The following is a 26127-nucleotide window of genomic DNA, read 5'->3' as shown; positions in this document are numbered from 1 at the left end:
AATACTCTGTTTTGGTATAAAGGGTCCTTAATGAATTAGGAATTTCACAGTGCCTTTTTAAATAATAGTAAATATTGTTTGTAGACTTGTAACACAGCGTATTCGCTTTGTCTGTTTTTAGAGTCCTGCATGCTTTATTGATGTTTAACCACTACTTTCTCCGTGTGTGTTTGTGCATGATTTAATGAGGTGTATTTCTGGAGGAAAAGGAAAACAGGGCAGCTACCTGTGAGACATTTTCGTTCTTAGGTTGGGTTATTGCTATGAATGCTATCATCATACTGTAAGAAAATGATCGTGTTAAATACTGAGCAGCATTGCACTCTTTCCCTGTTTCACAGAAAACCAGGTTAAGTGCATGTTGCTACATATTTTCAGGAACAGCCCTACTCTCCCCTGCGTACATGGCCAAGTGTTAGAGAATGGGGTCAAGAGCCTGTCTCCTTCAGTCGCCTTTCTGGTGTCTGACATCTCAGAAACTTGGAGACACTAAGCCCTGCCCTGCTTCCCAGGTAAATTGATAGCAAAACTCTACCTGATATTCCTGATTTAGAGGCACACCACAGCGTTATGTCCATCACATAAGCAGGGAGGCAGAAATGACTTCTTCGCCTCTCCCCACAAACCAGGCTAAAATTTGTAAATTTTTGATGCAGAGTAATACGGCCAATGACTGAAACTACTAGTCAGTGGGGTCTCTAACACAACTGCTGTATCATATTGCAGGTCTGAACAACAGAGTAAGAAAGAGCCCGATCCGAAATCGCCTGAAGTCAAAAGAAGAAAACTGTACTCTGTGAGATCTGGCAGACTTTTCTCTCAACTGCAAACTCCCCCTGTAGTCCATGGGAGCGACATGCATTGCAATTTGTCAGGAGCAGCTGCTTTCTTTTATTGCAAGCTAAGAACTAGCCAGGATTTTATTGTGACTACAGTGATTTAATTTTTTTAAATTCCTTCTTATTTCACATGTGCCTACAGTGCTGCCTTGCAAAGTGATGAGCTAAAAGTCCACAGTCAGCAATACCAGTAGCTCACGTATCCAGCCACCAGCCTTGAAAATGTTGTAGTGTAACAGGCTCCCCTGGAGAACGATTGCAGTAGCAGCTTTCTCCATGACCATGTTTCACAGAGCAGCTCCAGCTGTCAGGTGAGGTTGTTATACTGCTGAAAGCCATTAGATAAAGATCCATTTTTGGAACCCCCAAAGGAGCTGAGAGGTAGTCGAGAGTCACTTTAACATAAATGAGAACCTGCACGACACCCCGCTATCTCAGGGCTTTTATATTTGCTATTACCGTATCTTACTTATTATAGTGTCCTATATAGTGCACTGTGTATGGATTTTAATTGCTTTTGCTTAATATATAACATGCAATTCTATCGGAGACAGTCCCATGTTCCAGTGCATTGTAAATAGTCTACACTACACTCTGGCTGAATCTTAAAAGCACAGTAAATAATTTGATTACTGCATTTTCAAAATGATATGCAATAGTGACTAGCTACTTGTTGGCTTACATGGAGGTTTGTAAGTTCAAAGCAGTGTGCAGGCATTAAAAAGACCATGAAAATTTTATGCTTCATTTACAAAATGGTGGACAGTGCCTAAGATTCAAATGCAGCACACCAATGCAAAATACAGCTTCTATGATCACCTCTCCTACAGCTGCAGTCGCATCACATTTACAAAGTGTAAATCTAATTACTGTACCAAGTGCAGAACATAACAAATCCACTGCTCACCATCAGCTGTCCTGGAGAAGCAGTCTTAATAATAATCTCTCTCTACTTAGCTGTTGGACGAAGCAGAAACTATTTCCAGGGAAAATTCTAGTAGAGCTTTCTAAAAATATTAATATGCTAAGATCTTCCCTAACATCCTACGTACTGCTGATTAAGCCAAGCCATTAGCTCGGTTTCCAGCACAACTCTCAAACAGAGTATGGAAAGTTAACATAGTATTACAGTGTACAGATATTCACTAGTCCTTTTTTTCTTTTTCTTTTTTTTTTTTTTTTGAGAGTTGTAAGGAAGAACTAGATTTATTTATGGATTCATGTAGCTAAAACAACAACTTTCCAAGTAGGAAGCTGATGCATGTGAAAGATGTATTTTAGCCAGGATGTGGTTTTGCAAGTGTGTTCCAGAGAAACATAGACAGAAGCAGGAGGAAAACCATCCAAGAAAAGATAACATTAGCTTTTTCCTTGCTCCCTTTGCTCTTGGACATGACAATGTTCTGCCTTGCAAGGAAACAGTCCTTACAACTGAGCAAACGTTTTCCATCTCAAACTTTTACAGGGAAGCTGAAGACCTCATTTTCCCATGCCATACGTGGACCATGGATTGAATTGTGACCCATAAGCCATATTTCCAGTGCACATGCTGGCTCGTGATAAATGTGCATTCAAGCTTTAGGCAGCTCGTATCAGGAGGTCTCTTGTTCCTTGAGTGCTCTTTCCAGCTCGGGACGTAATACAGAAACATAATAATCACGTAGCTTGTGCAAGACTTTTCTTTGCAAGGGAAGCTTTTAATGGAAATAGTGTCCTGGGGCTCCGTGCCCTTGCTCTCTGAAGCTTGCCTTCCACGTGGCAATGTGTGAGGTGGGCCAGCACGTAGTTTTAAAGTTTCACAGCGGAGGTCCCTGGTGACTCCTGCAGCGTGAACAATACAGTGAGGCCAGGGGTATGCGAAGCATTAAGAAAACAGGGCTGTGCACCGGTATGAAGCAGCGAGATGTTGCCTTTACCGGCCTGTGGAATTCACTACAGGGTCTCGGCGTGAATAATCTGCACTTAGGGTGCGAGGCATGCCCGGGCTGCACAGTGCCGCACACCTGCACAGCCCCGCGGGATGCAACGGCCGTACATGACCATTGCTGAGGACAGGCACTGCCAGGCTGGTAATGTGGTAGCGATAAGAAGAGAATCCTGCACAAATACAGCTGACCGTATCACGGTGCAGCGGCCCAGCACGGCACTTCTAGCCAGAAAAAGCCTCGTTACACTCTCAACGGGAAGAGAACGCAGGTAAAGGCTGCAAAACTTGAACGTGTGCCTGGCAATATAGATCACTCCTTGGAAACGTAAGCAGGGAATTACAAGGGGCTACACTGATAATTGAACACAACGGGATTTTGGGAAGAATCAGGATATTAAAAGTATGAGTTCTTAAAAGCGAGAACATCCAATCTTAGCAGAATACAGTCCAAGAACTAAAATCTCCCAGTCTTGAAATGTAAGCTGAGCGAGTAAAAGTTGGGGCAAACTGAAACTCTAAAGCTCATTAAGTACCTACCACCTTTAAGGCAAAGTAAAAGCCACGTTCCCAGTGAGGACCCACTCGGAGAGGAGCTGCATGTGCATCTCTGAAGATTACTGAGAAGCTGCGCTGTTTGTAACTGGAGCAACACTTTGGGGAAACTGGGATAAGCGGGGGCCAGCTTCTGCACTCCCAACACAACCCGACTGCAGCAGAATAAAGCGCAGGCTGAATCCCAGTGCAATATCACGAAGTTTGTAGGCTAAGCTTTGCTGTGTTGCCGTCGTCACAGTCTTATAACAGTCTGACTTTTTGCCTTCAAGATACCAATTAAGCAATTCTCCGAGCCCGCAGGATTACATCGCTGCCCAGAAGCAGTGGCACAAGCAAAGGCAGGGCTCTGCTGGGGGCCAGCCCGTAGGGAGGGCCTGCGGCTCGGGGAGGCACGTGCTTTGGTCCGCACCTCGCTGTCAGGGAGTCCTGCAGAAATGGGGGGTCAGGATGAATCTGTGCCAGTGCCGCGCCCCGGTGCAGAATTATTAGCCAGGTCATTGCAAATCCAAATGCAATTAAACTTATTCTGTAAAACCCACGGGTAAAGGGACAAGCTTTTCATTTTGGCGCTCAGTGATACCGTTAATGATGTAGCACGTAAACCTCCTCCCTGCGGCGGGAGGGCTAACATCCCCAGCCGGACCCTGCTAGAAGGCTGGGAAGGCAGAAACCCTTTCTGAGGGCTTTTAGGAGTTGCTCTAAACATGAGCAGCTGCAGGAGGCAACAGAGCTTTCCTGCAGATTCTCACAGCTCTCAAAAAATTTACCGCTGAAAATGGTTGTACTTGCTTACTCTATGCTTGCCCGTAAACCCCAAGAAAACTATTTCAGTTTGCCACCTGAAAAAAACACAGAAAAGTATCTCATCTGCTTCAGGCTGTGTCAGACTAAAGCTATCTTCATGGCTTGTTTTTAGCGCTTGATTTCTACTGTGTTTTTGTGAATAAATATGAGACCTAAGGGACCAATATCTCAGCTACTGTAAATCAATCAGCACAGCTCCACTGACTTGAATGGGGCTATGCTGATTTATGCCCCCCAGGTATTAGCCTAACCATAGGTGTTGTATGCTTTCTAAAGTTAAAAAGAAGACAGGCTTAGTCCGTATTCAGCTCCTGAAGGCAACAGGGACGCATGGACACAGATTAATGTAAAACACAGCATTAAATGATAAGCTACTAAATATCTGCAGGACTTAAAGATTAATTGTAAAAATGCACTATCTTTGGTGAGATAGCCAGAAAATTACAGCCTATATACATACATATATATATATATATATATCTGTGTGTGTGTGTGTGTGTGTGTGTGTATTCCACAATTATTCAGTAGGTGGCAGTTAAAAGCTTAGATGAGCTTTGCAGTCGCCATTTAGGCAGTAGCACCAGCAGAGGCTGGAGTCAGTCCACCCGTAAAAGCGAGAAAGCAAGCGCGAGGCTGCAACCAAGCCAACAAAAGCATTAACCACGGCCCAGGCACTCGGGGAGGAAGCGGGAGAGGAGCGGAGCTGCAGAGCGCACACGCACCCGACAACAGCAACCACAGGGCGCGCGAGAAAGCAGCGGACGGCGGAGCTACAGCCCCCCGGTTAAGCCAAAGGACCCCATTCTGGTGGAGAAAACCCAGGGCAGAGAGGGTGAACAGCTGGTGCAATGACAGGCAGAAACTGAAGAGCATTTGGAGCCTTCTGTTCCTTCGCAGGTAATTTCAATCATTTTTTTCTGCAGAGCCTCTCATAATAAACATAGCATCGCCTTGATGTTAGAGGTCTTTATTTCCTTTAGTTAAGATCCACAGTCATCGCTCAGGCAAAATTTCCACTCAAGTCAATAGAGTTTTGCATGAGTTACGACTGCAAGATTTGATCTGACTGTGTATCGCACGTAGAGAGCAGAGCATGTTGTAAGCTGGGGCTGGAAAGGAAGCCGGAGGCTGGTCACATGCATACTGACAAGCTAAACATCATTATTTTTCAGTATGCTAGTAATGGCTTCATAACCTTTTTCTTTTTTTTTTTCTTTTTAACTATCTTTTGTTAAAACCTGATGTGCTGAATTTTGCCCTAATTTATGCCACTGCTACTGCAGTGGTTTAAGGAGAGCTTGCATTTTTTCTAAATGAAAGATACATTCAACCTCATGCAATGAAAGACTGTAAAAATGTTGAGTTTGAATAAAATAGCACCAGGGCTTGCTTCCTCTGAAATAAATACAACTTTGCAGCGTTCCACTCGCAGGCTGACAATATTCTATTTATTCAGTAGCTTGAGCCACTCAATGAAATGAAAGAAAATAAATCATGAAGGGCCATTCTCAAGTGTCTATGAGTGACATGAATTCAGAGTTGGTAATACTTCCCCTCTTGCTATGTTCTCTGTAAAAGGTGGGATGGTCTCTATGCTGCAGCAGTCACTCACAGCCCCGTGAGCTTAGAATGGAGCAACAAGATTGGATGTATTTTCATGAGAGTGTTTTCTAAAGGTGTTGTTTCTGTGAGTGCCTAAATATACAGGAACACATATATATGCCTATTTATAAATGCACATGTGTACAGGTATGTAATGTGTGCATACCTATACCTGTCCATATAAATGAAGCCTTTACAATTTGTGGTTATTGTTGTTACACATAGTTGATTGTGTCTCGAATGTTTGCAGATCCCACGACTTTTAATTCTGGGTCAGACGGCTTGGGGTTTGGGCTTGGGGCTTTTTTTTTCCTTCCCCTCCCCCCCATCTTTTCTTCTGACTGATGGACTCCACTCATGTTTCAGGAGCTGTCCCCCACCCCGGGGGCCCCAACCGTACTTACTCCACTCGGTAGTGCCCAGTCCTTGTGGAACGGCGTCTGTGCCATCACTCAGGGGCTGCGAGAGGTGGTCTCCCTCCTGGTTTCATGCTCTCTCGCACACTGCGTACCGTGCTTGAGAGGCGATTGCATGAAGGACTGTGCAAACACAGAATAGGTTCAAACACACAGCTGCAAATGAATGGCCCCATGGAGCCGAAAGTGGGGGAATGTTTGCAGCGTACAGCTATTTATCTTTGCTCCCGGGCAAAGAGAAGAACCAGTGGGCAGAAGCTGGTGGTGCATGCATTTAGATCGGAAGGTTTCAAGCCACTAGAGCAGCCAGGTTCTGGAATTACCTTCTCAGCGAAATAATAGAAACAAAAGGCTCTAAATGTTTTTCAGCTGGGTCATGATTCATGTATGGAAGCAATTACATGAAATGGTTGCCTGCAATAGCAAAAGATCAGATTTGATGATCCAGAAGGTCTCTTTCAGTGCTAAATTCCTATTCTCTTTATTATTCATTGGGAGATGCCTCTATCAAAAGGTCTCTTTGCAAATGGGTCAAGGTCTTCAGCAACACAGTTGTTCATACATCCTACATCAATGCCAAACATGAGCATATTTCTCTTCCGGATCGTGCTGCACTTTTGTTTGCACCACTGCCCTACAGCAGAAACATGAGCCCTGATGGTCTTGTCCCCTTAATCTTATCCCCTTCTCACAGCACGGAGCAGAACTATTCTTAACCTGTGGATGATGGTCAGAGTGTAGTGGCACGGCTCCTTACCAGTCTAGTGGTCAAGATCATATTACACCATTACACCATATGCCAGCAGCACTGCAATCTCCACAAAACCAACAAAAGTAGTGGATCAGATATAAAACGATATTGCTATTACTAAAGCTGTTACTAATGGTGGTTCGAGTTTCCTTTGAGGTTCACCTGATACCTCAATTTTGCACTAACCAACACATCTACCCATGGAAAGATCCCACCAATCCCACCATCATGGGTGAAAATGTAGAGACCCGTACTTTCATTGTGATGGACTGTGTACTATTTGCCAGTCTCAGCTTAATTTAACAAATGGCCATAAAAAGTATTTTAGTTCAAAGATGATCTCACAGAATGACCATTTGGAACTCTGTATTCACTTTTCCACTACTTTCTCCTTTTAACTAGACACTTTGCTTACTTTTTCGCCATTTTTATCTAAGAGGACACCACTACATTGAATTGCTTTAAATTTATAGTGTACTCCAGTAAATATTTTGTAATAAGTAATAAGCTGCATTTGGATCTTCTAGCTCCCAGGCTGCATGTGAATATCAGGCCATCTGTACACTTAAACGGAAATTCACTGTGGAATCAGTGCTACCAGCACTGTTCAGAATATAGTGCTAATATGAAATCTTCCTTATTTTTTTCCTCCTATTATGTCTTAGTATGAGGCCAAATTGAGCAAGCATCAGTATTACATAATAGAAAAATGTCAATATTTTGTGAAATTTGAATACATGATAATAGGAATATTTATTTTCTCTCTCTTAAATGAACTATTTATTTAAGGCACCAGAGAAAATCATCTTGGAATATTTATTCTGTTGGCTTTTTCTTTAGTTTCAGTCCAAATAAAGGTCTTTCAGTATGAGCAGAGAGATGCTTTCACTGCACTTTCAACAGCACTGCACTTACAAAAGGCACACTAAATTATCTTAATGCTGCAAAGGCAGTCAATAAGACCCACTAAGTGACAATAAAACTGGACACACAGATTGAAATATAGTATACCTCTTATTTGCCTTTCAGTTAAAAAAAAATCCACCATTTCTTAATTACTATGTAATTCTCAAAATGAATGTGAAAGGAAGACAAGGGCAAAATTTCAGAGGGTAGAGAAAATGGGTGCGCCAAACACACGTCTCCACTCGCACCAAAGTCAGCAGCACCTCCTCAGAAGCAAATAGGTCTGAGCTGAATGTCAGACTTGTGTTTCTGAGACGAAAACCGGTCTCTCTGATTTCTCTGGTTGTGCAGGGCTGCTGGATGGTATAGCAGTGAAATGCAACCCCCCCTCCACGCTGACTGCAGGTAGTGGAATGGGTTTAGGTTGAATCCGAATAGGCAGCAATGAAGTCGTGACACTCTTTCAACTTTCCCGTTTAAAATGGATATGTAGTAGGGTGGTATGAAAAGAGCAAATCCATTTCTGGGCTGAGTAAATCCTTCTGCTGGGCTGCAGAAGGTCCCTTCCCTAAACAGCCAGCAGTGCTGGCTTAAAAAAAAAAAAAAAAAAAAAAAAAAAAAAAAAAGTTAAACTCCAAAAAGGAGCGTTCTTCTGTTATTTTTTCTTATGTTCTTCCTTGAAGATCCAGAGCTTTTATTCTGTCTGAAAAAGTTAGCAATTTCAATAATCATTTTTTGCCACATATTTTAGCAATAGCTCAAATACTGCTGTAAGCCCAACTAAAAAAAAATAGTTCTCCCAGTTCCTTCAATCAAACATTAAAATATTGACTGAGATATGTTACTGAGAAAGTATTTTTAATTTGTCTAGTGCTGCAAAGAAAAGAAACGTGAACTGAGAACAAACTACTTTTAAGGTTAAACCTATCATTCTTAATTCAGAATAGAAACTCCTTAAAGTTGGGGAAGTTATGAAGATTAGTATGACATTTCTTTTCTGCTTAAAAGTAAAACAAAACTTCAGTAAAGAAAGTGTTCAGCTTTCTGAAAATGTTGGCATTAGGGAGATAGATTTGAAAACTAATTCTTAAAGAAATTACACTCCTGTGTAGCGGAAAAATAAATAAATTTTCCAAAAAAAAAAATCAGTTTATGATAAATTGCACATCAGAGACAGCATGCAGTTTCTTGTCAACATTTGGAAACTCCTATCAGAAGTCTATCATTCCTGTATCATACCCCACAGTTATACTTTAATCTGGGTTTTTCAGCTCTTTGTGATGTGAAGGAAATTTTCAGCAGAAACACAGAACTCCTCCTAATGCCTGGAAGCAGCTTGACAACGGGATTGCATTACTTAATCACTTCCCAAGGATCCTTCTGGCTCCTGCATTAACCAATTCACAAATTCCTGCCCAAGAAACAGTTGCAAAATTTATTGTTTTGGTTGGTAGACTTTTTGGAGGACTTACCGTGTGGTGTTAGGACAGCAAGACAGATAGCAATATTCTCACTCGGACCTAAGCCATGTCATTCTAAATAGTGGTATTATTCGGGCTGTGTTAAGAGTATCAGAGTGTGTCCCAATGACCAGGACAGCAGTTACTGGATATAGCCTATAGCTATGGATATTCGTAAGTCAGCAGCGCTTAGTCTGTGATGATTCTGCTTCTGTAGGAGATTTGGGCATATGCCCCAAATTAAAATTCACCAACTGATGACTACAGAAGAAAGGCAAAAGGATCTTTGTACTATTTCCTCTGCTGAATGGAAAGCAGTCTTCCATGGACACATCGCTCTTCTGCATAAATATGCACATTTATATGGAAGTCAGTTGTTGCCAGTGCTGGGACTTTTATCATGAATCTCACAATACATGCTATGTAACATCCAAAGCTTCTAGAGCAAAATGATTATTTGAGAAACATATTCAGTTTGGGGGTGTTGTTTGCTTAATTAGTATCTTTCCATAAGACACAGAACAAAAAGGCACATTTTTTGGCTGCTGGACATCCGGAGAAGCAGAAGCTCAGCACAAGAGCGTGAAGTGGTAGATAGTTACTTAAAAGTTGCTTATTTTGTTCAAAACAGAATCATAGAATAGGTAAGGTTGGAAGGGACCTCTGGAGATCATCTAGTCCATCCGCCCTGCACAGCACGTTCTCCTAGAGCATGTCAGACAGGGTTGCATCCAGGCAGGCCTTGAAGATCTCCAGAGAAGGAGACTCCACAACCTCTCTGGGCAACCTGGTCCAGGGCTCCGTCACTCTCACAGGGAAGAAATTCCCCCTCACGCTCAGGCGGAACTGCCTGTGCTTCAGTTTTTGCCCATTGCCTCTTGTCCTGTCACACGGGACAACTGAAAAGAGTTTGTCCCCGTCCCCTTGACACCCTCCCTTCAGGTACTTGTACATGTTGATAAGATCCCCCCTCAGTCTTCTCTTCCCCAGGCTGAAGAGGCCCAGCTCTCGCAGCCGTTCCTCATAGGGCAGATGCCCCAGCCCTCGGATCATCTTTGTAGCCCTATGCTGGACTCTCTCCAGTAGCTCCGTGTCTCTCTTGGACTGGGGAGCCCAGAACTGGGCACAGTCCTCCAGATGAGGCCTCCCCAGGGCTGAGTAGAGGGGCAGGATCACTTCCCTCGACCTGCTGGCAACACTCTTCCTAATGCATCCCAGGAAACCATTGGCCTTCCTGGCCACAAGGGCACATTGCTGGCTCATGGTCAACCTGTCATCCACTAGCACTCCCAGGTCCTTCTCTGCAGAGCTGCTCTCCAGCAGGTCAGCCCCCAGCTTGTATCAGTGCCTACGGTTATTCCCTGCTAGGAGCAGGAGCCTGCAGTTGGCCTTGTTGAACCTCATGAGGTTCCTCTCTGCCCAGCTCTCCAGCCTGTCCAGGTCTCTCTGAATGGCAGCACAGCCCTCGGGTGTATCAGCCACTCCTCCCAGCTTGGTATCATCAGCAAACTTGCTGAGGAGGCACTCTGTCCCCTCATCCAGGTCAAACAGAGTGGCTAAAGGTCAGAGTGAATCTCTGATCCTGCAGACTTTTATACAAGTGAAAAATTTCAGTTAATTTCCCTGTGGTAGTTAATTGCTCTACCCTATAGCACAATATTCTACATGTTGAAATGTATTTGAAATACAAGAGTGAAAGTTGACCTTTCAGTCTTTACTCAAGTAAAGGAAATCCACTGAAAACTGAGCAACTACTACAATATTTGACCTGTTATACCAGGGATTAAATCCCCCCCAGACAGAAAAGAACTCCCCTTACAAAAAATACTCCTATAGAATGTTGAATACAGTGCTGTGCTGAGTCCTTGACATTTTTCTCTCTTTCTGTAAACTCACGAATACCTAGCTATACATATGCAGAAGTTTCTGTGAGGTTTCTGAGTGAGTTTTGGCCCTAAGCACTTTAAAAGATTAAGACATTGATTTACCAAGATACTCCGTTAGATAAATAAATACAAGAGCATTTAAGTCAGTGGAATATATAGCATGCCAAAAGCAAAGCCTGAATTTAAACACAGAGTCAGGAAATTCTCCTTTTTCAATGTTAAGATTGCCCAGTTCACTAACAGGGAAGTGACAACTGCCCTGGGTGAACTGAGCATTTGGCATTATTGCTGTTTGCTGCCTTGTGCGTGTGGGTAAGATACTTTATTTGGTAAGTAGGTTCAGTGATGATGAATCTGGTTTTCTGGTAGCAAGTTGTGAGTATACACCTTTACTCAAGGAGAGTCCTGAGGGGTTTTGGGCCACAGCAGAGCAAATCATTTAAGCACATTTTTAATTCTGAAGCTCTTTTCTTGGATCATATCTAGCACCTTCTGCATTTTGTGCACATGAATCCAGAGCTGAAAAGGGAAATCCACAGATCCTGTTTCCATCTTCCGTCCTGCCTTCTTCCTAGACAGGCGATCCTCAAGCTGATGTGACTGGCCAGCTGCCCTCTACTTGACATAAATGTGCAATGCAAAAAGAGAAGGTGTTTTGAATGAATATTTATTTCTGGCCAAGGCTTTGCTCAAATCTCAACTACACAGGCATTAACAGTGTGCAGATCATCTTCTTTGCTCACAAAGATGGCAAGAACACCACCTGCATAAAAGCCTGTGATGACGTAAATCAAAAGTGCTACAATGTTCCTGCAGTGAAGAAATCACAATTTTGCACTAGCTAAAGATCAAGGAGCAGGCTTTGAAGGAACATTTTGTTCACCATCAGATTTTTTTTTCTAAAAAGTGCTTCCAATGTTCAACATGTTGAAAGAAAAAGCTGTTTTAACTTTGATCATTTTTTTCTTCAAATGTCTAATTTCCAGCTGATGCGAAAAGAAAGAAAAGAAGAGAGAGGAGAGGAAAGGGAAAAAAAGAGGACAAAGTGGAAAGAGGAAAGGGAGGCAAACAGAGAGAAAGAGAGATTTGTAGTAAAAGATAGAAACTTAAGTAGTAGAAAAATACTCATTCTTTACTTTAAATCCATATTCTTTGGCAGGAAAAATGAAAATATGCCTCCCCAAAACACCTGGCTATTTATATACACAGTGGATAACAGGTAAAAATTCCTTGCAGAGCTCTTTCGTCTTGTTTATAAATAATGTGCACTTCTTTCATCTTTGATATGGTGAAATGGCCAGCAGCCTCACAACTGTTCTGAGGTTCATCTTATCTATAGCTAGATTTTCTATTATCATCCACCTCACACCATGTATCTTTGCATAGCCCTGGATAACCTGACGGATTCTTATTTTAAATTGATGCCAGCTTTTAAAATAAATGCATTCCACATACTTTATCAGATTTTCATCCTAACAATGAGAATACAAACAGAGACGTCTTCTTAGATATATAACAAAAAGTGACTGACATGAGAGGATTTTACCCAAAGAAAAAGAGCTTTCAGGAAATTAATACACAGCAGCTGACAATTGCTGTATTGCATATCAGACTGACATCTCAGTCAGATGTCAGCAAAACTCAAGACTTGGATCAGCGAAGACATAATAAAAGCTGCTGACTCCAGCTAATAAATGTGGTATCAGGTTGTTTTACAAAACCAATGTTACCTTAAAAGATACCATCTAGCCAAACCATTTTCAAAGAAATTTGCAACCTGTGACATTTCACGGAAGTGTAGCAATACGAACATGGTGAAAATCTTCTGTAACAAAATCAAAACTCTGGAAGCACTGGAAAGGCAGCACCTATTTCTTACCTACTTTCAAGCACAAAGGAGAGGAAGGTTTACCACCATAGCAGACTCATAAGATAGCCTAGTTTAACATTACCCTAGGGGTTCGTATTCAAGTAGATTAATTTTCAGAAAACTTCAGAAGTATTTAATATGTACCAGTTCAGCCTCCCTGTCCCTTTTGTAGTGAAAAGGAACAAATACATTATTCAGTGCTCCAATACAAACATCACAAGCAAGTCACAAATACAATGGATAGACAAATTAGACCAAGAAACTGATTACAAACAGAGAAGACGGCTATGGAGATCCATGGGCTAAATGCAAGATCAGTGACACTATTTTTGCAACTGCTAACTCACCCACACATAATTAGTACCCAAAGAACATTAAGAATTTGAAATGTCAAATGCATGATCAGTAATGCGAGGCATTTGTTTAAACATTTCTTAAATGCGTATTTTTCCTATCATTATGTAACATAATGACCAATCTTATATCAAAATGAAGCAGTCCCTAAACTTATCTTCCTGCCAGAACAACTTTTCAGTTCTTCTACCTGACATGTCAGAAGCAGCTAGTAACAAATTTAGTCTAAAGTAAAATTTTGTACCTGAGTTTGAATCGGAGGTAGCCCTTATTGCTAGTGAATTGCCCATCAAACTCACTGGTAGCAACATGGACCTTGGGCTAGGAGAGCATCTGCAGAAAGCAGAGATAAGTCAGTGGACAGTTACATGGAGACTCACTAAGACTTGCTGAATTTTGCAATGGAACTATTAAAACACATCGGGGATGGATAAGTATTACAAAAAGTGCTTTGTCACTTTGTTTAAGAGATGATAGTTTTGCTTAAACTAATGCTTGCGAGGACACTAGTAAATTTGCACTAATGTAGTTTGTAGAAGTAGCCATGACCTCCGGTCCATGGGGATGTCATCGACAAGATGGATCCAGGCTCTTCACTACACTGCATGGCAGGAGGACAAGAGACAACAGGCATTAAGTTGAAACAAGAAAATTTCAGACTTGATATAAGGAGAAAGGAAAGTCCCTACAAGGATAATTAAGCAGTGGAGCAGGTTGCCCAGAGCGGCTGTGGGAAACCTTGGAGGTTTTGAAGCCCCAACAGGCCTAAGCCGTGAACAACGTGGTCTTCCCTTATGGCTGACCCCTAGGTTGAGTAGGAGGTTGGCACAGACACCTCCCGAGGGCCCTCTCAGCCTGAATTAGCCGACGAGCCTGTGGTCGTTTCCACTGACAGCCTGCAAATTCTCCACAAGCAATCTATGTGCTATCCTTCCCACTGCAAAGTCTTCCTAATGTCTAACGTGAATCTTTTGCTCTGCAATTTAAACCCATCAATTCCTGCTTTATCCAGCATAGATATCCACCCTCCCCCCTCTGCAACAATTTATTATGTATTTGAAGACTATTATGCCATTTTCAGGTTCACTTAGACGTTTTTCAGATGCTTAATACTTAAAGGCGGCCTTTAAGTGCCACATATCAATTTGTTCTGATATTGGGCAAGCATATGTGCCAGCCTTCTTGGAGACCTGTAAGTGTGTTTAAAACATGCAGCTCAATACAGCAAGAGCATGCTCCGCTGGCTTTTTTAATTTAATTTTTTACTCCTACTCTATCTCACTGATTTTCACAGTCAGATACAGTTTCTGTCATCATCTCATATGTATTATCTGATTGTGCAAATTAACTTACACGTCAGCTATTTCTGAGGTAACATAGTCATGTTTTTCTCTCTCGTCTTCTTGCTCACAGAAATTATTAAACCATAATTCTCACGGTAGCTCATTCTCTGCACTTGCCTACCACTCTGTTCTCAGTTTGCACGTTTGCAGCTTACGGTCCTGTTTATTCTCAGTGGAACGGCTTCCTGCTAGCTCCCTCCAGTCTTATTTCTTGATAGCTACGTTTGATTTTGTTTGTTTTCTCAGCAGCAAGAACTCCTTGCCCGGTCCCCTCTTCCTTGGAGGGCCTTCTCCTTCATGTAAACACAGGCACGAGTGTTTTCTGAGACTACTCCTCTTCCCATTCCTTGAATTCTGCTGCAGTGCCTCAGGACGAACACCCTCATTTATTAGTCCTGGCTATATTTAAACAGGGCTCTGAGAGCCACAGTAACCGCAGCGTAGGAGCGATGGACGGGCCAAGCCGCCGCCTGCCTGAGGCCAGGCTGGGAAGGCAGTGCTGTGACAGCTCTCCATTTCACCTCAGGATCAGCGTCCCCAGTTGCACTGGTTATTTTACCTAAGGCGTGGTGGAAAAGGAAATGCAGTTCCTTCATCCAAGACGTTATGTAAAGACAGATGTTTTCAGCTTACTCAGACGTAAGAATTAGAACAGAATTGCATGCCCTGAACAAGAGGGAAAACAAAATCAGGGTATGCTTGAACAGCAAAATGAAGACATTAGCGCAGCATGGATAGGCATGGCTTTAGTCTAACTGGCACAGGCAGCAATAGCACTGAAGATGCAAAAGCACAAAATTCAGCGTGGGCCAGTAACTGGGATAACGTCATGGGTGCTCCACTCATCTCCTGACTTCTGCATTGACCCTGCTAATGCTCCCTGTGTCATGCAGATAAAAGGCTCCTTGAAATTCTTCCCACACGGCACTTACTTCTTCAACTGCAGTGTAGAAATTCCTTGAAGGCTATCAGCTTCCTTATTCAGTAAGGAAAGCCTCTGAGTTATTACGGATTATTCAGGACCCCAGCAACATTGCAACAGGTCAATTCAGTCACTGGCCCCTAAGGCACTTGAACAAGAGAACGGTGTTTCACTTACAGTCTCCCCTGTTAAATCACCCGTTTGCCTCAGAATAAACGTGGCTGCAGCAAATTTTGCAGTTTGTCCAACATGACATTACTATTTTATATAAAGCTCTATCTTGCTTTGGTCTGAAAAATAAGGACATCTTAGACTCTCTTCATCTTTTAGGGTTCAATTTTTCTAGTATTTATTTGCTTAAATCTTACTAAACATAAAAGGGATACATTCTGTGTACCTACTGAACTGCTGCTGACAAGAAGAGGAAGTTATCTTTATGTTTATCTCAATGAGTACAAAAACAGTTATAGCTTGCAATCCTGATAAAGCTTTATCTTTTTATTATTTAATAGTGATGACCACATCTGTGGTCCTACTGTTTACAGATCGATGTTGACCAAGTGGTTCCAAGCTTCAGGGCTCACAGCGCCTTGTGACTGCTCCCCTACATGTATTTGCCTTTTATTTTGAGCTTGATAATATGAGCCATTTACAAATGTTGTGAAGATCCCTGCACAACCTTTCTAAAAAATGCAGGGTGTCTCATTCGAAGGTCGTGTACTGCAAAATAAAAATTAGAATGAGAAAGCAGCCTGAACATGAACAATCTCGGCTTACCAAGGTGTACCCTTTGAACTGGAAACAGTGTGAAAACACATCAAAAAGTGGGGCACACACTCCCAAAGAGTTACAAGCACACTATGGCACTGTTGCTGCAACAGCAAAGCTATTAGTGCTGTTGTTGAAGAACCCACAGATGTCCAGAAATGTTGTCCAGTTGCACTGGAGATAAATTCCTTTGTTATTGAAGAGATGGCATGTTGAGAACAGCTGACTCTCAGACATGTGTCTACCACTGTGCTTCAATAATAATTTGAGGAGGCTCATTTTAGAGGCAGCGGAGTATTTCAGCCCTTGATCTTGCTGAAGGGCCAGTTTCCAAATGAAAGGGAATGCAGCTTTTTATTCTGGGGGCATTAGCCTATTAGGACAAATGCTTAAAATATCAAGGTTAATTTAAAATACAGTGTGAAGTCATGAAGATGGTCTTTTTCATTACCGGCTGGGCTGGAAATCCTCAACCTACTGTTGAAACACATCATTGTATAACCCATAGCAAGGCTTCTGGACGTATTACGGCTGTGATGTCAGCACTTAGATCATGGTCATTTTTCTTACTGGGAAAGTTAGCATAAAGTCCACTTCCCCACAGGAACCTGTATTAATGTCTTTGTTTTTGTTTTTTGTTATTTTCTTTCCTAGCTCTTTCCCTCTAGCTGAGAGCATCAGACCCACCAAGAAACATGCCTGAGCAAAGCAATGATTACAGGGTTGTTGTGTTTGGTGCTGGAGGAGTCGGCAAAAGCTCTTTGGTCTTGAGATTTGTGAAGGGCACTTTCAGAGAGAGCTACATCCCCACCATTGAAGACACCTATCGGCAGGTGATCAGCTGTGATAAGAGTATATGCACTTTGCAGATAACTGACACTACCGGGAGCCATCAATTTCCAGCCATGCAACGTCTTTCTATTTCTAAAGGACACGCTTTCATTTTGGTTTACTCAATCACCAGCCGACAGTCCTTGGAAGAACTCAAACCCATCTATGAACAAATATGTCAGATTAAAGGAGACGTAGAAAGCATTCCGATAATGCTGGTGGGGAACAAAAATGATGAGAACCAAAATCGAGAGGTGGAGAGCAGTGAAGGAGAAGCTATGGCCAAGAAGTGGAAGTGTGCCTTTATGGAGACCTCTGCCAAGCTGAACCATAATGTGAAGGAGTTATTCCAAGAATTGCTAAACCTAGAGAAACGCAGGACTGTGAGTTTACAGATCGATGGCAAAAAAAGCAAGCAGCAGAAAAGGAAAGAGAAGCTGAAAGGCAAATGTGTGGTGATGTGAAATTGCACTGCCATGAGTCAGTCACGCAGTCTCATCTTTCTGACAGTAGCAGTGTGAAACCTATAGAAAACATTGAACCATTCAAGACCCTATTTATTAGTATCTGTTTTAAAGGAAATATTTGGAATTTGAAAAAATATGTTACTGTGGTTACTATTAAAGAGCCAACAATTCAAACATCATTTGCTCCAGCTATCAGTGAAAAAAATAAATAAATAAATTAAAAGGATGTTAAAAACAAGATAGGCCAGGATACCTAGTTTTATAATTTAGAGAAGAAAACAATTTCCATCCTTAGTGGACTGTGGAAGATTTGGGAAGTCAAATTCATAATCTTTTTGTTTGTATAAAACTGCAATGGAAGGCAATGTATCTACGTAACATGCTGTTAGAAGAAAAACCAACAAATGCTCATGAAGAAATCTAGAATGTATAAATGCATGCTGGATTAAGTTATCATATCTTTAACGAATGCTGTGGACAAACAATTCTGTGCAATTTTCAGTAGTGACTGCTGGGGCTGTGTGAATAAAAAAGGTAATCTCGGATCTGTCAAATACACGGACTATTTTGCACTAAAGGGAAGTATGGGAGTCGCACAGTTAAATGGAGATTCGCTCTACCTCCCACAGCATGAGATATCCTTCTAGTCTGATGCAGTGTTTGAATGGAAGGATGGGGAAAAAGCAGCCCCCTTAGGAGAGCTGGAGATCATCATCTTTTCTGGACACATCACTGCAAGAATGACCTGCACTTCTGGCCCCAAGATGTTTCAGAAGAGCAGATGTTCGCCTTTGTCAGAGTGCATGCAAACGGTGTGCGTAGGCAAACAGAAAACTGCCCCGGGGGACTTGCTGGGGACTCCCCTACAAAAGCCCCTACGGGAAAGGCTCTGTTCAAACACTGCTGATGGGGACCCAGTGTGGTTAGTGACTGAACCGAAAGTGGTGGTGCTGCTGGAGGGCGGTCAGTGCAGTACCCAAAGTTTTTAGTCAAATTACCAGATTAGCCAAGTAAAATTTCTTTACATCACTATATTTCAATTAGAATGGTTTTGCATTCATGCTAAACATCCAATACACTATTAGCTCTATTGCTTTTATATTGTCTAAAGGATTTTGTATTTACTATTCCAACTCATGCTTTGAGCTGCTGCGACTATTTATAGAACCAAATCCTCCATCTTGAGTTAGGGCCCAGAAGAGTCTCTAACAGAAGATTCGCTGGGATAAGTACTACAGGATTTGGCATATTAAAAGTTGCAGTCAGAACTGTGTTACAATGCAATACAAGGTTCAGGATAGAAAACAACTGGTTCAGACTACTATGTCGGGGGGAAACGGCTCTTCTCAAAACCTTTGGAAGGGGAAAAATGCATTCAGTGTGAGCTTTTCTGGATCTTTCTCCAAAGATTTTTTTTTAAACTAACACGAATGAGTGAAGTATGCACCTTACAGATAATAGCAAAACAAAGACCATCAAAAATAAAAGAAGCACATATACATTTTTTCAAAGGACACATCAAAATTGCATAACCTACAATCTGCCCCTTAGGAACTGCTTTGAAATAAGAAAAGCAAACCACCACCTTTTTGGGAAATGTGTATGGCAAACTCATACTATGGGGAAATGCAGTCAAGTACTAGTATTATTAGTATGCATGCTGTTGCATTATAAATGTCTTCTAAGAGCTGTTTAAAGGCAGTATTTGCATTTAAAGAAAATGTCACCTTGTTGCTCTCAAAGCTACTGCTTGTTTACCTTCCACCTTCCAAACAGAAGTGCAGGTGTTTCACGGGTAGGATGAGCAAGAAATCGCTATTAGCACTTGCAGAAGGGAGCACAACTTTTGTCATGCACTCCAGAAATTCTTTTGCGCCATTAAAATCACATGCAAACCTCCAACTGATTTCCAAGAGGACAGACTGTTGTGTGTTTACTTCATTGCATTAGAAGAAAAACCCAGAGAGAGCATGGAAAAAGCTACGGCCCTTCCTTAACAATAAATTCCTGGCTCTTACACGATGCTTTTCCTCCATGAGTCTCAAAGCACTTTACAAAAAGGACAGCATCATTAACTTAGCTTTGCAGAAGGTGAAACTGAGGCATGAAACGTGGAGCAACCTCATAGAAGTTACCCAGTAGGCTGGCGAGAGACCCAGGTGTAAAACCAGATCTCCCTGAGCCCCAGCCCAGTGCTCTGTCTGTGTTTGGTCAGACCGCCTCTTCACACTCGTAAATAATTTTTAAAAACGCATTAAGAAAGCTGGTATAGTTTATACAGCTGAGCGCATTTTTTTTTCTTGACAGTCTGTCAATAGATCAAACAGTATTCTCAGATCAGGGATGCAACACATTTAAAAGCACTATGTTTAGTAAGACTTTTATACATGTTTGTACATTTAATCTGTTTGTAAGCAAATGGTCGAAGATCCTCATCTTTACAGTTTTGGGTTCTGGTGACAAAACTGGAAACTAAAAAAAAAAGAAAAAAAAAAAGAAAAAAAAGAATGAGCACACTTGGGAAGCAAGGGGTCACTTAGAGAGGTCAGCAGTGCGGAGGAGGCCTCGGTCCAGCAGCCTGAACCGCTTCGGAGATGCCGACCGCCAGGGCCATGTAGAGGCAGGGATCCTTGCCATAGCCCCGCTTTCACGGGTGGGGTTGCTTGCGCGATGAGGAGTCTTGCAGAAGCAGGATATGGGGGATGCGGCGTGGACGCAAAGGTTACGACTGTAACGTCCCAGGCTGGCACGTGGCCCTTGACTTGAGCTGACTGCGCCCGACGGCAAGCGAGGCGCAATTGCACGGCCAAGCTGGAAATAAAAGAAGTAACCACCTGCTGTTAGGCTTAAGGACCATTTCCTTCAGCTCCCAATCAATTCCTCTCCCGTTGCATAATAAGCCATGAAATATTTCATGGACTTGCATGTATCAAAGCAAGGCCAGTACAGAAGCAATATTACTCACGGACCACAGACTCGAAAGAGAACATATTTTATACCCTTGCATTGTCATTGTAGTTTATACTACTAGATTTTACGTATCTTACATATGTGTGAGCTGGTTTAAAACATTTTGTTTTGCTATTACTTATACAAACTTTTTTTTAATACACGAAAAAAGTTAGGTAAATAAAGAAAATAGACAGCTTTATTACATCTTGTGTTTTCTTTGGGAATGTGATATCAGTATAATAAACTCTTAAAAATATATAGAAATAACAAGATCTATTTAAAACATGTAAGATCTACAGTGAATTTTAGCACCTGCAGAACATGATCTGGACAAATGGACTCTTCATAGCGCATGACTTTTATATATGTATATGGAGTATTAAGATATATAGTTATCATGAAAATGTGTTGTTGCAATTTCATTAGCAAATACTTTACTCAAAAACTCTGGATATGAAGTCATTTGTGCCTACAAGTTTCTATGTTTCCAGTGATGTTCTGAACATACAAAATAAAGTTTTAAATGCAAACATTGATCTGATCTAAAGTTTACCTTTCTTTTATGGCAGCAGGACTTCAAAACCATCTACCTTCTGCACAGAACCCAGACAACTATTTCGTTCAGTCACAGAAAGCAAAATAGTCCTTATTTTATCACTCACTTTTAAATAATGACAGATTTGAACTTCACGCTTGTTGAAAAATTGAAGCATGCTACAGGGACACTGCTCTTCTTTTTTTCCAGTAGGCACATGGTTTTAGCTTACTGATGTTTTTGTGGAATTTTGCAAGCTGAACAGCTACTCCACATTATACTACCACTAATGTTTCAAATTAATGTTTCAAAGCGTATCCAAAATACTACTTTAATACTTCTTGTAATTCAGAAGAGGTGGTAATATTTGCTCAGTTAGATAATAGTTTCTGTATGTAAGCAATAATTTGCAGGCAATAGAGGAAGGGATCAATAAACAATCATGAATACATGAATGAATACATATTTAAGTCTCATTCAGTTCACTGTCATTTTTACTATTCTACATCTATTTTCTCATTAATTCAAGTGTTCATTTAATGCACAAGGCGGCATCTGAAGTCCAACCCCACAAAAGTTAAAATGAGAGGGAGCGTAGAGCCAGGACGCCTTCAAGAACATGGGTGCTTCCTTGTGACGGATATGGACTGAATTAACCAGAGCAATATGGGGTTTAGGGAAAGAGTTGAGTCCCATCTGTTTCATACAGTTTACTTTGGTCCAACATCGCTTTTTATAATGAGTCACAGTGGACATATTGAGAAGTTATAATGGAACCAAAGCAAAAAGGAACATTTGTTCTTCAGTCAGATATGTTTACTTGCCCTTCAGATGCTAGGGGACGGCCTGAAATGGATCCTACAGGCACAGTTTTGTCCTCATGCTCTGAAAGCTGTGGATGACATTATCAGCTGCATGGAAGCTGCCATTGCATTTGTATTCATTTTATGTAGAAAAAAAATCAAGATGCAAAAGAGGCGTTTTTCCCTTGGGAGGGCATGGCAAATATATTTTTCCATACATAAAAGCAGAAGAGAAGGATCATTTGCACGTGTCTTGCAGGAGGGTTAGCCTTCAGACAGAGACCACAAGGTGCCAACCGCTGCAGCGTTTATCTGCTTTACAGCAGCATTTGCTCAGTGCTGTTGTAAAGATCCTTTCTCTCTGGTACTTGTTTCCCATATTTGGACCATTATGGGCCTATTTACTAGCTCAACCAGTTCAGGCACTTTAAAATCACGATGCAATGATACTGTATATTTAGGTGTATATATTAATTCCAAATTTGATCTGTGGGAGTTCCAGGACCCTGTCTGTCTCCAGAACAATTGGATCATTGTAAGGAAGAGGTAGGAGGAATATAATTTAGAGAAAAAAGGTGAATAGAAATGTCAAAAGTAGTTGAATATTTTACAGGAACTTATTTTCCAGGAAATTCTGAGATCAGCCAAAACTCCTAAATATATTTCCAAAGGAAAAATCAATATTCAGTGGTCACATTGAGCCGTGCTAAAGAGCACTGCTTTTAAGGACGTTACAACAGTCGGTTACCCAGGGAGAGCAAGTGTTGCTCACTCGGTGATCTAGTCAAACTTAAAAATCCTTAAAACAACAACTGTAAACTGAACGGCTAGTCTATCCACCTATTTATGAGAACATACTCTCTAGCCACAACATTTTTGTTCTCTTTTTTCTCCCTTTAGTCCAGGGGTCTTTGATTTTCAAAAGCAGAAATGCCTGACAGAGGTTCAATAACATAGCTCAGCCCTTCCCCCAGAGAGGTAGTTTTCTACAGGGGCTTCAGGGACATTAGGAGCCCCCTTCACCTTCCTATTTGTCTGTTCCAGGATGATATTCCACATGTCATCAGGGAGCTCTGTACTAATCAACTAAACCCCCACAATGATGTAGGTGCACCAAAATCCAACATCAGAAGGCCTGGCCACTGGCAAACTCCACGGCCCTGTGTTAAGCTACTGGTATTCATGACGAGAGGATGCCTACAGAAAGAAGCTACAAAAAACAGCAAAAGGAGTAAGCAGTTACCTTAGTTAATCAATGGAAGACACTGAGAAGGATGAGTGCAGGTTTCCTCCTTCGCCTGCTCTGTGTGAAGAAGAAGGTCTCCTCCACCATGACTGTGGAGCTCTGAGCACTCTCCACAGTCCCCTTTTTTACCAAAACCCAGCAGCAATCAAGGCCCATCTGTGACAACAGGATTAAAAAGTGATCGGGACAATGAAGTCTAATATAGCAGGAAGGAAGTACAAGGTAGTTTTATAGAAACATATCTATAAATGTCCAAATAACAATCTCTTTATATACAGTTTGTGAAGAGCATGTTCAGACATGGGCAGATAGAGTGACGGATTGTTTTAGAAGAAAGATTCGTGACTGCAGACAGTGGCTCGTCTGGGGATGCTCAGTATGGAGAGAAGATGAATTTGCATAATGTAAGTGGTAATATTTAGGAGGAAAGAGATGAAATAAAGAAGGAAAAAATTAAACTGTGCATCATCAGAATTATCCTAACAATAAAGTTTATTAGGTTACAGAATAATCACTTGGAGTAAGCAGCAATTTATCCAAACCTAAAAAACAAGGATGATGTAAAAGTATCAGTCTTAAATTCTGCCTCCCCCTTCTGCTGCCCTCCCCCCCCCCTCCCCCCCAAAAAAAGGAGTTTGGCCATGATTGCTTCCCAGATTCTTTTCAAACAGTGATTTGAGTTTAATTATGAAGGTTTGAGCAGAACCTAATCAGTTCACAATCTTTTGCTTACCTAATGGCCGAAACCGAATGTTATTTTATACAAACAACCAAGAAATTCCATTATAGCAGGGGCCCATTTTATTTAACTAATTACATAATAACGAACACTTCAAAATAATTTGACAAGTTCAATACTCAAAGGAATAAATTCTCTTCACAGAATCACAGAATGGTTGAGGTTGGAAGGGACCTCTGGAGATCATCTAGTCCAACCTCCCTGCTCAGCAAGATCACCTAGAGCATGTCAGACAGGGTTGCATCCAGGCAGGCCTTGAAGATCTCCAGAGAAGGAGACTCCACAACCTCTCTGGGCAACCTGTTCCAGGGCTCTGTCACTCTTCGATCATTCCCATACAGAAAATAAAAGTTCTTTTTGGTTAAGTACGTAATAGTACCTAAAGTGTGCCCAGATTGCAGAGCTGGAAAATACCATCAGAGCCAGATGGAAGAGAAGACAAGGGAGGACAAGGAAAAGAGGCAGCAGCATCCCCATTTGGCTTCATTCCCTCACTCTCTGCTCCCTGGGAAGAGCCGCCAGTCAGGCTGCATTAGCAGGAGGCAAAGCTCTCCCTCGTCCGCCGTAACTAATTTTTAGAGAAGAAGAGAAAAAAGCAGCACTCAGCCAGGGGCATTCGTGTATTTTCCCCCCTCCTCTACAGCCAGCTTCTGTTAGGTGTGCAGCCTCTCTGTACCTGAGAAAGGGGGGATGAGCAAGTGGGGGCAAAGGTGGGGGCCCAGCACTCCCCAGAGACATCTGGTGAGACTTGGGCTTCATTTCTGGACAGTGAGTGAGGAAAGGCAACGGGGAGCATTAGTGATCTTTCCTCCCTGGCAGACGCTGTGCGTGTTCATGGCAGAGGTAATAAGACTGGAAGCCTGTAACTGATTTTTCTGGCCCAGCTGTAAATACATGGAAATATGGTGTGAACAGGAACGTCAACAAATGCCTTACACAAAAGCAGTTCAGTAGCTACTAAGAAGAACCAAAACAAAGCAGGCGAACTATTAATAGGTCAAGACTATATGTCTACCTGAGTGAAATGTTTGCTAATACAAAAGGCACTTTCAAGTACACATTGGTCCAACTGAAGTGTCCATGGACAGCATTCCACTCTTTTTCCTACTGAAATTTGGTCCAGACTAGATCAAAACTGTAGAGCAGATGACATGGGACAGGGATAGACATAAACGATACATTACTCAACCTGTATAAATAGGTGGGATATATATTGTGGGCTATTGTCAGGGTGGCAGAAGACTTAAAAAGGATGTAAGCTGGAAGAAATATACATTAGTTTTATTGTATGGCCTCTGTTAGCTCCTTCTGCAGCTACAAGTCCATGTTCTCAGAAGTTACCATAGTCTAATATTAGACCATAGTCTGATATTACTGTGGCATTTATATTGAACAATGCTACTTTAAAATTATCACACAAGTTAGATTATTTAACAAAGAAAGTTATCTTACTGACAAAAATGTATATTATTCCACACCATATAGATACACGAGATAATGCATTTTCAAACAGAAACTAATAGTTATATCTATATTCTCTTTATTGGCATGATTTCTTTAGCCTGTCAGTTGTGTTTCCTTAGAAACTTGAAATTAGTCCTCTTTTACTGGATTTTATGAGTTAGTTTTAGGAACGAAACTTTCATATTAGGACTATGTTCAGCAAGAGATTTTTAAAGTACATTTAATGGCAATTAGAATTTGAAGTTCAACAGAAAATTTAACAGTCATTTGTAGAGAGAGTATTAGTCATCCATTTCCCACACAAATATGTTTTATGGTTTGAAATGTCACTAAAATGGGTATTTTAGAACACATAGCAGAAGCTCAAATAGGAACAGCTTGAGCTCCTTACATTTTAACATTCAAATACAGGGAAGTAAATGTAAGTTCAATTTTTTTTTCAAGACCAGAGACCAAACTCCTCCCCTTGGTTTAGGTTGGTATAAACTTTTCTCTGTTTTCCATCTTATTTTCAAGAATGACATGTTTTGGGCTTTGTGTAGTAACAAACAATACGTTCTGGGACTCTAAGGTATTAAATGATTAATCATTTCAGCATTGGGAACTACCAAACTGAACCAGAAGGGTAATGTGCAAGTAGGTGGCTATTAGGAAATTAAAGGTCTATTCCTTTTTCTAACTCAGCTT

The 26127-nt window shown here is 41.5% G+C and overlaps 1 protein-coding gene and 1 long non-coding RNA gene across 3 annotated transcripts in view; one reads left to right on the top strand and one right to left on the bottom strand.

Moving 5' to 3' along the window:
• Positions 1-4738: 4738 nt before the first annotated feature.
• Positions 4739-18735, top strand: DIRAS2 (DIRAS family GTPase 2). The gene is made up of 2 exons (XM_062599867.1): positions 4739-5022; positions 17058-18735. Exon 2 carries the CDS (start codon positions 17099-17101, stop codon positions 17696-17698), a length of 600 nt encoding a protein of 199 aa, XP_062455851.1. The 5' UTR covers positions 4739-5022; positions 17058-17098; the 3' UTR covers positions 17699-18735.
• Positions 18517-26127, bottom strand: part of LOC134153573 (uncharacterized) — a 71774-nt gene continuing 64163 nt past the window's right edge. Inside the window, exons 5-6 of one of the 2 annotated variants that reach the window (XR_009961171.1) lie at positions 23235-23393; positions 18517-20512 (exon numbers count right to left, since the gene is read on the bottom strand). This is a non-coding gene — a long non-coding RNA (uncharacterized LOC134153573). The remainder of the gene's footprint in view (positions 20513-23234; positions 23394-26127) is intronic. The other variant, XR_009961170.1, reaches the window with a different exon arrangement.

This window comes from Rhea pennata, chromosome Z, assembly GCF_028389875.1.
Source record: "Rhea pennata isolate bPtePen1 chromosome Z, bPtePen1.pri, whole genome shotgun sequence".
Taxonomy (NCBI): domain Eukaryota; kingdom Metazoa; phylum Chordata; class Aves; order Rheiformes; family Rheidae; genus Rhea; species Rhea pennata.
This window is presented reverse-complemented; position numbering and strand designations above follow the sequence as displayed.